Source organism: Ambystoma mexicanum, chromosome 1p (genome assembly GCF_040938575.1).
Source record: "Ambystoma mexicanum isolate Mex_15411 chromosome 1p, UKY_AmexF1_1, whole genome shotgun sequence".
Taxonomy (NCBI): Eukaryota; Metazoa; Chordata; class Amphibia; order Caudata; family Ambystomatidae; genus Ambystoma; species Ambystoma mexicanum.
In genome coordinates this window covers 123,908,635-123,924,689 of record NC_090921.1, presented here as the reverse complement: position 1 = coordinate 123,924,689, position 16,055 = coordinate 123,908,635, and the positions used below count along the sequence as shown (strand labels likewise).

General features: G+C 48.5%; 1 protein-coding gene across 1 annotated transcript in view; it reads right to left on the bottom strand.

Moving 5' to 3' along the window:
• The window catches only part of LOC138457973 (IgGFc-binding protein-like), a 344,303-nt gene extending 331,010 nt beyond the window's left edge, over window positions 1-13,293 (bottom strand). The window contains exon 1 of the mRNA XM_069607205.1: window positions 13,217-13,293. Coding sequence (XP_069463306.1) covers window positions 13,217-13,290 — 74 coding nt within the window. The 5' untranslated portion in view covers window positions 13,291-13,293. The remainder of the gene's footprint in view (window positions 1-13,216) is intronic.
• Window positions 13,294-16,055: the final 2,762 nt, after the last annotated feature.

Genomic DNA, 16,055 nt, shown 5'->3' with positions numbered 1-16,055 from the left:
CCCTTTTGGGCAGCCTGATCAAGCCTGATTTGCATATGGTCTTTCTCCTTACTCTAAAGGCTCGGCTGGCGAAGAACGATGGTCTGGAATGTTGCCCAGAGTGATGCCAGAGATTAAGATTAATTCTAACCTTCCAAGCAAGCCAAAACAGGCCCAAACCACTAGCCGTGGCTGAGAGACCTACTGTATGTCCAGGAGAATGAGGGACAATATGTGAGAAGTGTGCCGGAAGTGTCTAGACCTAAGGACATATGGGCCCCGTTGCGGTCATACCTTAACTGTACCCAAGGCAGCGACGAGGAGACCACAGAATGAAAACTCCAATAGAATGCTATATGCTTTAGACTAAACAATACAAATGTAAATGCAATTTTGTTGTTATACCGTGATGTCCACTCCGGTGATGTAGTAATGTATATATGCTAAATGCCTGGTTTTAAAAAAGAATTCTAACCTTCCAGCCACCACCTCTTTTGTTTTGCTCTCCTTCGACTACAGATGAAATAACGCATTGGTTGATTGTCACAGCGGCCAATCACCACAAGGCCTGAACTTCCACCTTGACACTGTCCAGTAGGCAGCTAAGTTCTTTAAAGTGGTGCAGTGGAAAAAACCTAAAAAAATATGTGTAGGTTCATTAAATGTACCCACATCTTACTCGAGTAACAATCTTCCACTAAACCCTAACAGAGACCTTCAAACAACTACCAAGGCCCTACCTCTGTAACAATGAATTTGACCATAAAGCTCTCGCAGAGACATGGGCCTCATTACAAGTTTGGTGGTAGCCTTACCGGTAAAACCGGCAGGCTGCCGCCAAACTTGCAAATTCTTCCGGCCCTTGGCAATGGGAAAATACAGGGCCATTACAACCCTGGCGGAACCCTGGATTTCCCCATTGCCAGGGGCCGGAAACTAATACTCCCTATTCCCTTTTGAGCCCCCTAGGGCTCAATGGGAATGGGGAGGCCGGATGCACCGGCATCATTCAGAATGGTGCCGGTGCATCCGACATTCTCTGCTTGTGGATGCCGGACCGCCCGCCAGGTCCGGCCTGGCGGGCCAAAAGGCACCCGTGAGCAGAACCCGTAGTTTGCCGGTCCGGTAACTACGATACCGGCAAGCTTACAGGTACCGTAGTTACCGGACCGGCAAACTTGTAATGGGGCCCATTTAATCTATCTGCACCCTATTCAAGAAACAAACTCTTCCAGTGCACCTCTTGCAGAAACCCTAAACCTTTGTGCACCCCTTTCAAAGGCCTTGATTCTACCCAAGCCTTACCTGAATAACAAACTCTTCAAATGTGCCCTCAGAAACCACAAAACAACCAGTTGTTCCTTAAACCTGTTCCAGAGGCAGTGGGCCTCATTCCGAGATTGGAGGTAGTCATGGCGCTATTTGCACAATGACGGCCTCCAATAACGGTACCGGCACCGGTCTCGTTCAATGGGGACCTCATAGTAGGGCGGTAAGGGATTACAGGCACCAGTCTCCTTACCGGTGCCCGTTATCCCTTACCGCCCCACTCAGAATGAGGCCTATTGACTCTACAACACCCTACCTATGAAACTAACTCTTCTGGGGCACCTCTTGCAAAGACATTGAACCGACCCACAACCTGATTAAGAAATTCTTTCATGGGTTCTGAATCTACCCTTGCCCTACCCAAGTAACACAGTCTTCCAGTGTACCCTCCAAGAACTTTAAACATACTCCCCTGGCTCTGCCGAGGAACAACCTGTTCCTTAAAGTTCTAGCAGAGGCCTTGAATCTATCCATACCCTACCCGTGCAACAAACCTGTAGAGACACGGCACCTACCAACACCTTCTGTAACCAACTCTTTTGATTAACCCATCCCCTTTGCACAGACCCTAAGGTCTTAATAGCTCCAAGACAGAGCTTATGACATTTGGCACTACAAAAGTCTTAAATAACCTAGGCCCAGACTACTCCTCATTCTGTATAAAAGACTCTTCCATCACTGTGACAAGCAAAGTCAAAACCCTCGGCATCTACTTACAGTCATCACTAGGAGCCGAGGCTCAAACCTCCTACCTAAAACGAAACAGTCAATATTATCAGAGGCTTCTTTGTCGTATCAAACCCTTACTAAATATCAAAAATAGGATCACAATTGCCAGGGCCACTATTCTGTCACGCTTAGATTATGGCAACGCTTTGATGCTTGGCGCCAACAGCAACTGCATAAAGCAATGCCAAATCATTCAGAATAACGCAGTTCTGTCCATCACAGGAAAGTTCAAGCATCAGCATAATACTAAGGACAGAAACGACCTCCACTGGCTAGAAGTAAGGGAACGTATTATCTTTAAATCGTTGACACTGGTTCATCGTTGCCTATACGGAATGGCCCTGAAATACCTGAAGAAGGAATTCAGCTGGTATGAGCCAAGCCAGACCTTAAGATCCGTAAAACAAGGCTTAAATCTAGCTACCCTAGTAAATCCACAGGCCTAGGTCGAGCATTTCCTAGCAAGGCCATTTTCCACTGGAATGAGTTGCCCTGCAATCTCAGACTTGAAAACAATACTCAATCATTCAAGAAACAGTTAAAGACCACACTCTTCAAATAATTTACATTTCCTCTACGCTGGTTCTCATGTAGAACCTACTTTCCTCCTCTCTTTATTTTCTCCTCGTAAAGTCCTGTGAACTTCCCGTCTCCGTGTCTCTGTCGCGCCCTGATGCTTGCGAGCTTCGGCGCGTTACAAATACATAAATAAATAAACAAATAAATACCCCACCCCCCTACCTAAGTAACAAACTGTTGCAGCATACTAATGGCAAAGCCAACATGCCCACACTACCTGTGTAATAATGTAACGTTCCCCCCTTGCTAGACCTTCAAACAAACACAAAGGCCCTACTTGAATAGCAAGCAATTCAACCATTAAGCGTCTCACAGAGAGTTTTAATCCACGCACATCCTGCCTCTGAAACAAACTCTACCAGGGCACCTCTTTCAGAGACCTTGACCCTACCCACACCCTGAATAACAAGCTCTTCAGATGCACCTCGCAGAGGGCCTGAATATACCCACACTCTACCCGAGTAACAAACTCTTCCAGTCCACTACTTACCAAGACCATGAATCTGCAGCTGGTCAGCTGGTGAAAGTGAACCTAGGTCATGTGACCTCTGCCCCACCCACCTGTCAATCACTGCTTCTTGTTTTACTGCTCTTTTTCCCCCCACTTAAGCAGCCTTCCAGACTCTTTTATATTGAAGTTGGTCAGCGGGGGCAAATGGATCTAGGTCATGTGACCTCTGCCCCTCCCACCTGCTTAGCCCAGCCCCTTCCTTTCCTTTCTTAACTGTTAAATCTAAGTGCGCCTCCCGCCCAGGCATCTGAAGTGAAAGGAAGTCAAAGGAAAGGGTCCCTCCTTTTTGGTCCGGGTAGGGCTTGGAAAGGGCCGAAGGCCAGTTACTCCACCCATCATACACCAGGTAGACATCAGCATGCTTCTCTTCTCACCACAAGTCATACGCATCCTCTCCAGGGATTGCAAATCCAAATGCCCAAAGCAGCCATGAACAGCGACCCTGAAGATCCTCCTCAATATCTTCAGTACACCCCTGCACCAGGCGCCTTCTAGTCGCATCCGCACTGATATGATTGTTAACCGTTCAGTGGTCGCCCAAACCGCCGACATCACCGGCCTCATAACCCACAACAAACTTGATGCCCTTTTCATTAACAAAATGTGGTTTTCACCCACCTTCCCCTACATCTTCGACTTCTTCCTACCCGATGACTACAGCATTTATCATACTAACTGCACAGCAAAAACTAGAGGTGGGAGTCATCCATAGGATTGACTGGCCCTGCACGGTAATCCCTACCCCCGCACACAAAATCTTTAAAATGCTCCCATGTTGGTTCACCATCTTAAACAACGGCTCATTTACATCCACCTAATTTACAGAACTTCTATGGGAAATGGTGTCTTAATCGAACATCTCTCCAACCGTCTCACCTCAGCAACAGTCTTGTATTCAAATAAGATCCTCCTCTGAGATTTAAAGTGCCTGCGTCCCAACCATCAAAGCACCTACGCGACTCTATGCTCCCGGACTGACAACATGGGCCTGGAACAGATCATATTCTCCCCCACCCATGTCAAAGGCCACATGCTGAACCTCGTGTTCAACTCTTGTTCTTGAACCCCAGCCCTCTCGTCAGCCACAGACCATGCTACAGTCCCCCTTCTCATATCGGACACAAAGCTTCCTGACAAAGGACAGGCTAAACACGCAGTGAGTGAGCACTGCCTCTTCAGAAATGTCCTACTAGACACAATAGAGGCACCCTTCACAACATGCTCCACCACAGGGAATGCCTCAGCCCTTCTGGATACATTTGAACAAAGTACTAATGGATGCCCACATACCTCTAAAGTCTAGTCGCGTCAAAGTCAAACCGCTCTGACCTTGGTGCACACCGCCAACAAATGCTTGATCGGATTCAATGAAATGTGGCGCATATGAACCACGACCAAGAGGATCTCTCATCCTTCAAATCCCTGCACGCTCACCGCAGAAAGATGACCCCTGGGTTAACAGAAGCAAAGCCTGATTGAATGTAGTCAAGCACTGTGCCAAGACGACACCTGTCCCCGTGGTGCCGGCTTCACAAAAGAAATACCTCAGAATGAATACATTCGTCATTAACAAAATTGATAAGATCTGAGGTCTCATTTATGTCTCAAAGCGAGACGTAGCCCTGCTCTCCATCCCCCACATCCTTTCCCTCCTGACCAAAATCCCCATCCTCTCTCCTAAGGATCTCTCAGACACACTTGCTTTGCTTAAACCTACCACTTACATGGACGACTTCCTCCCAGCCTCCCTCATTAACGTATTCACCGGCCCAGTGGCCAACACACTCCATGGGATTGTGAACGCCTCCCTCAGGCAAGGTTCATTCCGAGACACATTGGCGACCGATCTCATGTAACCCGTTCTCAAAAAAGCTTTCCTTGACCCACAGGACCTTGCCAACTACAGAGCCGTCACGAGCTCCAGTTAATCAGGAAGCTTGTCGAGAAAGTAGTTGCCAAAATAGATCTACTTGGCCTCCTCTGTGATTACCAGTTTGGCTTCCGCCAAGTGCAGCACTGAGACTGCAAATATCCAAGTGATGGACTATAGGCTATGGAACACCAACACAGGGGATGTGTGCCTCTTCGTCCCCTTAGACCTCTTTGTTGCCTATGGCACAGTTGACTACCTAACACTAGCAATAAAATAGAATTTACCCACACTCTACTTGAGTAACACATTATTCCAGTCACTCCCTTGCACAGACAATGCAAATTCCCACATTCTACCTGAGTAACAAACGCGTCAAGTGTACCCTCAGAGATCTTCGAATGACCACCTCTGGCCCTACTGGGTACCAGCCTGGTCCTCAAAGCCCTCACAGAAGCCTTGAACCTACCAGAATCCTACTGGCGCAACACATGTTTCCAGTGGGCCCCTTGCAGAGGCCCTGAACCTACCAGCAGCCTGGTACCTCTTTTAGTTCATCCTTTACCCAGGCCCAAAACCTACCCACTCCGTACCTAATTAACAAACTCTCCTCTTCCAGTGCGACTGTCAGAAACCTCTTCAGCCAACCCATATCCTTCCCATGTTATATGAAGCAGGTCAAATCGGCCCCGGCCTTTTGGTGCCCGACGGTTGCCCCGTGGCGCATTTGGTGCAGGTCCCCTATCACATGCCCGGTTGGCCGCGGCCAGCAGGGCGCGCCAAAGTGGGACCTGCCAACGGCGCCTTATCTTAAATCGACTGTCATGCAAAACACTAACAAGTGCAGGGTTTAGGATGCTGCTATATTCAAGGAATGCAAGGCCCGCTCAGCAAGTGCGACATCCAGATCGAGGCATTTCTAGTATTTTGGATGTCAGTGTACTCAAGAAGCGGTGCTGTGCGTTGTTAGGCCCCTCTTCACCCTACTGGCCGTGGGCAACAGTAAACTCCGAAGGAAGGAGGACCTACATCCAAGGCGCTGCGTCAAAAGCCTGCACCACCCAAACAGCTGCGCCAAAGCATGCTATATACTCTACCAGTAGTCAAACAACTACCCCACCGGAAAAACATCCAATGCACCCCTTGTTAAGCTCCTGACTCTGCCCACACCCTACCCGAGTAACAAACTCCTGCAGTCAGGGCTGGAAATGGAAATGATTAACTGTGGGATCCCACCAGCGACGGCGGGACGGGGATGGAAGGTTGGTGGACGAAGGAGATTTTTCTAAGCTCCCCTTCCCCAACAAACATTTCCATTTTAGGAGGTTAATTTATTATTAACACCTGAAAAATAACCGGTGAGAAGGAGTGTTTCCTATGATTCTGTAAGCAAGGTATAAAAGGTGCACACCTTTTAAACCAACAGACTTGCTTAAATATTTTCTGCTGAGTGCAATCCTAACAGACATATTCACATTCATCCTGACCAGGCGTTCGTAAGTCTCTCGACCTGCGTCCTGTGGACATGTGCTCAAACTCAGCTTTTACAACCAAAGCAACTGAAAAGCATTAAAATCTTTGAAGGGAGTACATGTTTTCCTGGATCCAAAATCCGCAACTCAAAAGCATTAAAATCCATGAAGGGAGTAAATGTTTTCCTGGATCTGAAATCCGCAACCCAAAGCATTGAATTCCTTGAAGGGAGTAAATGTTTTCCTGGATCCGAAATCCGCAAATCAAAAGCATTTAAACCCTTGAAGGGAGTCAATGTTTTCCTGGATCCAAAATCCTGGAAGACATATTTTGTCAGTTGTTGGATCCGGGAAGATTTGACCCAATGACCAGTGCCGCTTCCAGTACATTCCACACAGTGGCCTATAAACATCCACCCAAAACCTAAAAGAGTAACAGAGCCTTCTAGCACACTACTGCAAAGTCACTCAACCCATACTACCAATACAACGGTGTAACGCTCCCCTCATCTATGCGGCCTGGCGCGCGGCTCTACCACCCCACCTGAGAAACACACTCTCCCTTAGACATTTCATCCACGCACATCATAAGCACAAACCCCTTGTATTTAATCCACCAGCCTCCCCAAATTCATGGACTTCGGCGACAAGATGTCCTCACAAAGTACCCCTTCTGGAAGGCCTTTCCTTATATCACCAGAGCTCTCAAGTTTCCCGTGGCCATTCGCGAGAAGGCCATGCAGTCCTTTTTTTCAATTACGTTTCTGGCACTTGCAGTTTTTTCTTTACCATTTAAAATGTAGGAAAACTAGTCCCAGAATTCCAAGCAAAACCAGGACTGGGTGGCGGCCTCACACATGGCCATGGGAAACTTGAGAGCTCTGTTTATCTCATAATCTCTTCAAAGGTCAGCGAACGCTCATGCATAACACCATGAACTAAGACACAATTATGTTTTTTTAGCGAATGGGCAACAAATCAAATCACATGTAATTTAATTATATTGTTATTGCATCGATAAAGCAAGATGGCCCTAGGCCACTCAATGATGACAGGTGACATAATTTACATGGACATAACACGCAGCCCGTTTTCTGGGGCGTGCAGAGCGGGCAGCTGTCCAGGGAGCAGAGCTAACGCAGCTCAAGGGGGCGCGGGGCACTCAGGAAGGGGTCCACCCAGACAGTTGCCTCTGAGCACCCTGCTAAAAGGTTAAGCATTCCTTTGTTCCGAATAAAGGAATGCATATTTCGAAAGTAGCCTCTGGGGTGCTCTGGAGACACACATTCTCTGCACCCCCTCTCCAGCTTTGTGTTGTCAGAGCCTTTAAAATGGGGCAATTTATGAGTAATGGTTCATTTAACAAGCCATTGTTTTTACGCCACAGTGATAAGAAATACACATGGGGCATTTTTATTCTGAAGGCCAGCACAAAGCATCAGCAATCTGACCAAATCTAAACATTCTTCCAAGAGAATTAACGTGCCACACAAAAAGGTTTAAACTATGTTCTTTATTTTCATGTCTTTATTTGACATCTCAAAACGTTTTTATTTTTGTATATTAATTTTTAGTTACATGCCTGAGAAAGTTACCTGTCATTTTCTTGCCTAAGTGGTGTAGTGGTTGCTTTGGGACATGGACTAAATGCACCTGCGCCTAGAAACATTTGTGTACAGGTGCTTTATAAGTGCCCCATCACATCATATCCCTTCAGCATCAACAGTCTTTTCATTTTCTTAACATGCCAACCACGGCCAGATGGCTCCTCAATGTGGCTTGGTACCTTGATTAGGAAAGCAGGGTTCATTGTGTCAACGTGCAGACAGTAGTCTGTGGCAAATGAATGCGGTGATGTGTGTGCAGCAATGATGTGTGCGCTGCCCAAGTCACCACCCTGTTTGTTAAGACGTCTATGTGCTGCTCCTCTATGTAACAGTACATATATGACTGGTTTTGTCTGATGTGTCCCATGTCCATACAATAGCACACTGGAATTGTGTGTGTATGCAGCTCTAGTAAGTGTGCCACACTGTCCCCACACTTAACCACATAAAGCAATCAAAGACGTTGCCTCAAATTGTGCATCTACTAGGCCAAACGCCCTTTCTACACCGCCACACCATGATTTTCACTAGCTGCAGGACAGCACTAATAAAAGATGCTAACGCCAGTTCTGTTTGGTAAAGCATGGGGCTGCTCTTTTTTTCCCGGAAATAACCTCTGAAGCCTGCGCAGTGGTGAGGAGGTAGTGGCTGAGGAACTGTGGACCCTATACCACGTATCAGAAGCTTATTACTGGTCAGGCTGACGTTTGTAAGAGGTACAATCCTTTCTGTACAGTTTTCCCTCTTTATTGTAGGGTATCCGTTGCGGTCTATAGATATCATTCCCTAAAGATGTTTCTGTATGGGGGACTGGGCATGCCCAGACTGACACCAAGACCCTCCTCATCTAAAATTATCCAGAGACAAGAAACAAAAGAGCCCTTATAGCCCATTTGAGTGGCTGATGTTGCAGCTATTTTATCCTCTTGTCCAAAAACTTAAGATGTCCGAAGGAGTATGTATGGTTCATGGTTACAAGCATCTCAGTGTTAGGGTGAGTGTTGAGAAAAGTGATGTGAGCACCAAGCCATTTGTGGTTATGTATTTACTGATTTGCACATACAACCCTTTCATCACAGACTTGTTGATCAAAAATAGAGATCTCTGATCATATTTATATTCTCGAAACGCTCTGTGATTTAATGCAAAGCAGACAGGAACACTCATTGGTGCTATTTGTCACCTTTCCCTCTCAGAGGGGTATTTTGAAAGAGTACATTAGGAGTGTACCAGACTGTCCACCTTGGAATTATAACCTTCTATCAGAAAATAATTCATATGGTTAGTTTAGTGTTACCCCTTTGCGAAATACAAGTGAGGTGGTTCGAACAGAACGCCTGCAACACAGGGCCAGTGCCCCATGGGCTCTCAGATGCCAGCAGGCTGATCAAACCACAGAGTGCCAGTACGGGCAGTTTGAAACTGCATTCAGGCAAAAAGATTTACTTGAGCAGGAACAGCTGTGTTTTCGCCGGTGGGCACCCTTCCCTGACTAGCCTACTAGTCTGGTCCACTCCTGCAACCACACTAGTTGACCCCACCCCTGTTTTTCCCCAGGCACTTGCCTTCCTTGGCTCCCATTAGCACTTGCCGAGTCCCTGGGGCCCACACCCTCACCCCCTTCTCTCTCTCCCCCCCTCCCTATCCCATGCCTTCTCCTTGATCAGCCCCTTCCCCTGCACTTCTAGTTACTGCACCTCCACGATCCGAATGTCACAAAAAATGCTGGTGTGGGTCCGTTTTTGTGTTCAAATTGGGCCACCTTTTTGGCCAATGTGGGCCAGTTTGATGAGTTCCTTCACTATGCGGCGAGTAGTTTTGACCAGTGTTGCTGAATAAATATTCTTTAAAATGCACAATTTGCATCACGTTAGAAACAAACTCCCCCTTGGGTACTATACAAACGGTGTCACAAAAGGAATGAATAGCCATTTGCAACTGTGGGCCACTTTTTCATTGGTGCCCGAGACAATTTTGTGGCCCAGTCCGACCCACTGCCCGCCACCCCAGACATCCCGCCCCAACACTCTTTTGTCTTGCGCCGCCTGTAGACACTTTTTGCTATATAGGCACCATACAAATGTTCAATAAATAAAATTAAATAAATACATTTCTTCTGTAAAGTACTTGAAATGCAATGTAATGAAACCAGCTTCATTTGTTAGCAACAATGGCTTGAAATTGAGGAGGGTTTTGTTGCGTGACACAGAGGTCTAGCTTGGCGGTGTATACATCTGGCTGTGTTCGACCACCACTCGGCATGGCGGTAGTGAGATCTCGTCTGGCTTTTCCGGTACCTTTTCCCAGGCATAAAGATTGTCTAATCAAGTGCAAACACCGCGCATGCGCAATGACAGCAGCGCCATTGCCAAAAGAGCTGCGCTCTCTTTGCGCGGCACCAGTGCTGCAATTTCAGAAGAGCACCCGGGTGACCCTCTAGTCTGGTTATACAAGTGAGCAAAGTAACACGCCTAGGTAACGTTATCATGTAGCGCACAGAAGGAAACGGAGGCCCTTCAAAGCACTGCGCCACACGAAGGAGCTATATTCAGCCCGTATTGGTCAGAGAATGATCCATTTATTTATTTAACTCATAGAAACTCTTTTTTTCCTCAAAAGTGTAAGGCGCTATGTCATATGATGCTTGCAAAAGGCACAGTAAACATCCAATTACAGAGTTACATTCAGTTTTAAAACCGTGCAAAAAATCTCTAAACCAATCCATGTTTTTAATCTGGAACAGAAAAATGACAAGCAAGCACGTGTTTCGGGCCCTGCTGCTTCATCAGAGAGCCAGCTGGCGGGACCCATGCCATCTAAGGGTTATACTAGGAGAAACATAGCGTTCTCATATAAGGTGTGGGGGGGGTGTAGGATCTCTGTAGTATGAGAAACACTGAGTTTCCGAGAAATATACCCCACTGCAAAGACACACCCAGTGCCCAGTCTCACGCGCCTCCTAGAAACGAAGCAGGCGTCCTTATATGAGCGTGTATGGAAGGTTGTGAAATCCAGTGAAGCAGACTACATGCATGGAGTTATTCCTGAACCAGACCCACTTACTCAAGGTATTGGCCTGGTCTCCGGTGCACAGTAACAACGTAGAGCTAGTCTGCGATGGCAATATGCCCCTTCCATGCCCCTTCACCCTCAGACCCCCACCTGACATACAGGCAAAATTCATCCAAGGCACCTTTCACCCAGCGACCGGGCTCTGGTCTGCCCAATACCTGAGCTGTGCAGACTGCACTTTTGGACAATAATATAGCGCTGCAAAGCCATTTTAAGGTCGGCTAGGCACTATACAAAACACAGTGGACATTGACATCAGTACATAATGCTCTAATGAGAAAACAGAAGCGAGATAAAGAGATGGGGGAGTGTGCGTGTGTGTGTGTTATTTTTTTCCATTGTTTAACCTGTGCCCTTCACCACCGATGCCTGGCCTTGTCTGAAGGGTGGCATATTGTGACCCTGCAATGGTGTCGCCAGACCTTAATCTGCAAACGGAAGGGGGCGGGTGCGGGGGGGGGGGGGGTTGGGGAGAATGTGCTAGGAAAGAGAAAATGGACAATAGAAAGAGTAAAAACAGAGAGGAAAACCATTGGGATGCGTGGGAAGGGATATGGTTGTGGAAGGAAGAATGTGTGTTTCTCAAATGTGATCAGTTGTTGGTAAGCAGGAGTGTAGGACTCGGGAGAGTACAGCTCGGATTAGAGCAGAGTTCTGTTGCGATGGCAATATCTAGAACCAACCAAGACTGTGTCTATAAAATACATATACGAGAGGGCGTGATAGAAAGTGACAATGGGGGATAGATTGGTATACAGGAAGGGGCGGGTCTGTGCAGAGACAGCCATAGACACACAGAGGGAGAACGTGCACAACTACACGAGATAGAGTGAGGGACAGAGGACACAGGCAGATATATAGACATAGAGAAAGACAACCTCAAAGACAGACACCGAGACAGAAAGATGATGCATAGACAGAGAGAGAGAGAGAGACAGACAGGCACCCACAGAGACAGTCCGACTAGTACAGACACAGCGAAAGACTGCAGAATACACAGAGACGTGCATGGAGTGACAGGCACCCACAGACCAACAGACAGACACCGAGACAGAAAGATGATGCATAGACAGAGCGACACATAGACAGACAGACACCCACAGAGACAGTCCAGCTGGTACAGACACACCGAAAGACTGCAGAATACACAGAGAGGTGTATAGAGTGACACGCACCCACAGAGACAGACAGACGGACACCAACAGAGACAGCCAGACCGACAGACAGAGAGACAGAAAGATGATGCATAGACAGACAGACACCCACAGAGACGGACAGACAGAGAGGCATACAGACAGACACAGACAGGCAGGCCAATAGTCAGGCTCAGAGACAGAAAGGTGATGGATAGACAGAGAGACACATAGACAGACAGACACCCACAGAGACAGACAGACCAACAGGCAGGCACAGAGACAGAAAGGTGATGCATAGACCGAGAGACACATAAACAGACAGACACCCACAGAGACAGTCAGACCGACAGACAGAGAGACAGAAAGATGATGCATAGACAGACAGACACCCACAGAGACGGACAGAAAGAGAGGCAGACAGACAGACACAGACAGGCAGGCCAATAGGCAGGCACAGAGACAGAAAGGTGATGCATAGACAGAGAGACGCTTAGACAGATAGACAGACAGACACCCACCCACAGAGACAGACCAATAGACAGGCACAGAGACAGAAAGGTGATGCATAGACAGAGAGACACATAGACACACACACACACACACACAGATATGCCTACGCGGTCACACTGATGGATAAGGGACACAGACACGCACACTATGGACACACACAGCTACATTGACAGATGGAATGTATCGATGTATCCATTGATCCACACATTGATGGAGAGATTGGGAAAGAGCAGGAAACAGACCCAAAGATGGGTGAAGTAAGCCACTGCAGGGTGAGAAGAAAGAAAAAGAGGTAGGGGGAGGGGGCCGTGCAGGGCACTGCAGCGAATGATGACAGACCAGCGTGCACGGACAGCAAGCCACAGGCCGCACCATCAGGCACCTTCCAAGCTCCCCCGCCCATCGTGGGACCCCAGGCTCACCTGTGCGCGAGCTGAGCCCGCCCAGCGGGTGCCCATGCCAGCAGGCACAGCAGGCCCCATTCCCAAGGTGCCATGTGTAGGGAAGCAAGCCCTGGAGTGATACGCCAGAAGACAGGGCCCGGGTAGCCGCGGGGCCTTATATATCCCTCCAATGGGCGAGCAAAGTCCGGCCATGCATGGAGCCGCGGGGCTGAGTGCAAGGCCCATCCCTGGACCTGCCCCGCTATTCGCCGCCGTGAGTCACACCTTGGACATGGACTGGCACCCATCCTCTGCGGATTCACCTGCGGCGGGGGCGGCGCCCCGGGGGCAGCCAAAGGGCAGAGTCGAGGCACGGCCCGCGCCAGGCACGCGCCCCCTCCTCCCCTGCGAATACTTCTGCTTTTCTGGAATCCGGCACTGGTGGTGGGAAGTGCTGGGGTGGCAGCGCCAAGGAAGCGGGTGCTTGCACAGCAAACGGCTGCATCCACTTCCTGAAGTGGGGGGCCTTGTTACTGGGTCTGCAGCGGGGTGCCCCCATAGGAGGGTCTCCGGAGCCTAACCAGACCACCAGCTAGGCTCCTGTCAGCTGCCGACAATTAAAACGGCCCACCCGTTATATTGGTATAATTTCCCAACGAAACCCTAACCTCGGCCTAATCTTCTGGCTTCTATCCCAGTCGCTCTCACTAGTATTTCCACACAGGGTACAGCTGTATGCAGCGGTTTCTTTCATCATCTTGGTTATGGGAAGGTCTACCCGCTAACAACCCTAAAAGGCTGAGACGTTCTAGAGTGGCTGCCAATCAAAGTCCAAGTGCCCGAAATCCCTACCCTGGCTGCCAATCAAAGTCCAAGTGCCTGAAATCCCTACAGTGGCTGCCAATCAAAGTCCAAGTGCCTGAAATCCCTACAGTGGCTGCCAATCAAAGTCCAAGTGCCCGAAATCCCTAGCCTGGTTGCCAATCAAAGGCCGAGAGCCCGAAATGCCTACACTGGCTGCCAATCAAAGGCTGACAGCCTGATATCCTTACACTGGCTACCAATCAATGCTGGATGGCCTGAAATCCCTATACTGGCTGCCAATCAAAGGCAGATAGTCTGAAATACCTACAATGGCTGCCAGTCAAGGCCAGACAGCCTGAAATCCCTAAACTGGCTACCACTCAAAGGCAGAGAGCCTGACATCCATACACTGGCGGCCAGTGGAAGGGGGAGATCCTGAAATCCCTACACTGGCTGCCAGTCAAAGGCTGAGACCCTGAAATCCCTAAACTGGCTGCCAGTCAAAGGGAGAGAGCCTGAAATCCGTATACTGGCTGCCAAACAAAGGCTGAGAGCCTGAAATACCTATACTGGCTGCCAGTCAAGGGCAGACAGCCCGAAATCCCTAAACTGTCTGAAAAGAAGCCAAATAATGAGAGCTTGAAACAAGTACCCTGATGGCTAGCCAAAGGATGAAACCCTAAAACTCTGGCCCTGCTGACCAATCAAAGACAGAGAGCCTGAAATCCCTATACTAGCTGCAGGTTAAAGGCAGAGAGCTTGACATCCCTACACTGGCTGCCAGTGAAAGGGAGAGATCCTGAAATCCCCATAGTAGCTGCCAGTCAAATTGAGAGAGCCCGACATCCCTACACTGGCTGCCAGTTAAAGGCAGAGAGCCTGAAATCCCTAAACTGGCTGCCAGTCAAAGGGAGAGAGCCTGGCATCCCTACACCGGCTGCCAATCAAAGGGCGAAAGCCTGAAATCCCTACACTGGCTGCCAGTCAAAGGGAGAGAGCCTGAAATCCCTATACTGGCTGCCAGTGAAAGGGAGAGATCCTGAAATCCCTACACTGGCTGCCATTCAGAGTGAGAGAGCATAACATCCCTACACTGGCTCCCAATCAAAGGGAGAGAGTCTGAAATCCCTACACTGGCTGCCAGTCAAAGAGCAAATGTCTGAAATCCCTAAACTGGCTGCAAAGAATGCCAACCAAATGATGAGAGCTTGAAACAAGTACACTGACGGCTAGCCAAAGGCTGAGACCCTAAAATCCCTGCACCGGCTGCCAGTCAAAGGCAGACAACCTGAAATCCATTCACTAGTAGCCAGTCGCATGCAAAGAGCCTGAAATCTCTGCACTAGTTACAAGATAAACAAGGAGTCAGAAATCCACAGACTGACTTTCAGTCAAAGACTACCAGTCAAAGGCTGAGAGAGCAAAACAAATACACTGGCTGCTAGCAAGAGACTGAGAGCCTGAAATCCCAGCGGCCCTGATGAAGGCAGAGGTTATGGGAATCCTGACACCTCAAGCTGAAACTCGAGTTGGGCTGCAAAAGTAGATGTTCTAATCTTGCACATTTGTACTCAATGAATGGGTGGGCCCAACGGGTGAAGGTTTTCCACCACAGGCTTGTGAAATCTTTGTTTTTTTCATGTGGCTTCTAGACAAAACCAGATAGGAGTAGACACTGTCCCTAACATTTATTGTACTTGGTTGCGTGTTTACATTTCGTTCTTTTTATGTATTGTATGCTGTTGTTTAGGTATGATGGGAAACGTCCAAAAAGGGCACAAAAAAAAGCCTGAATCGGAGATTTGGCCGAATTTTGGCAGTTCGAAAATTCTGAACAGCCGACAAGTTTGATCACATCCCCCATTCAGTGGTAAGGGCTGCGGGGCTTCCCACACCCCCTTGTTCACTATATTGTGAGCGGGGGTTGGAAGATGTCCCCCGCAGCCGATCCCAAAAAGTAAAAAATAAAAGGAAAGGACCCTGCAGCGCCGGTTCTCAATCATGGAAGGCAAAGGGAACAGGCCTCGCAGGGACACAGCGAGTCGGCGGCACACAGCGAAGTGTGCCACCACAA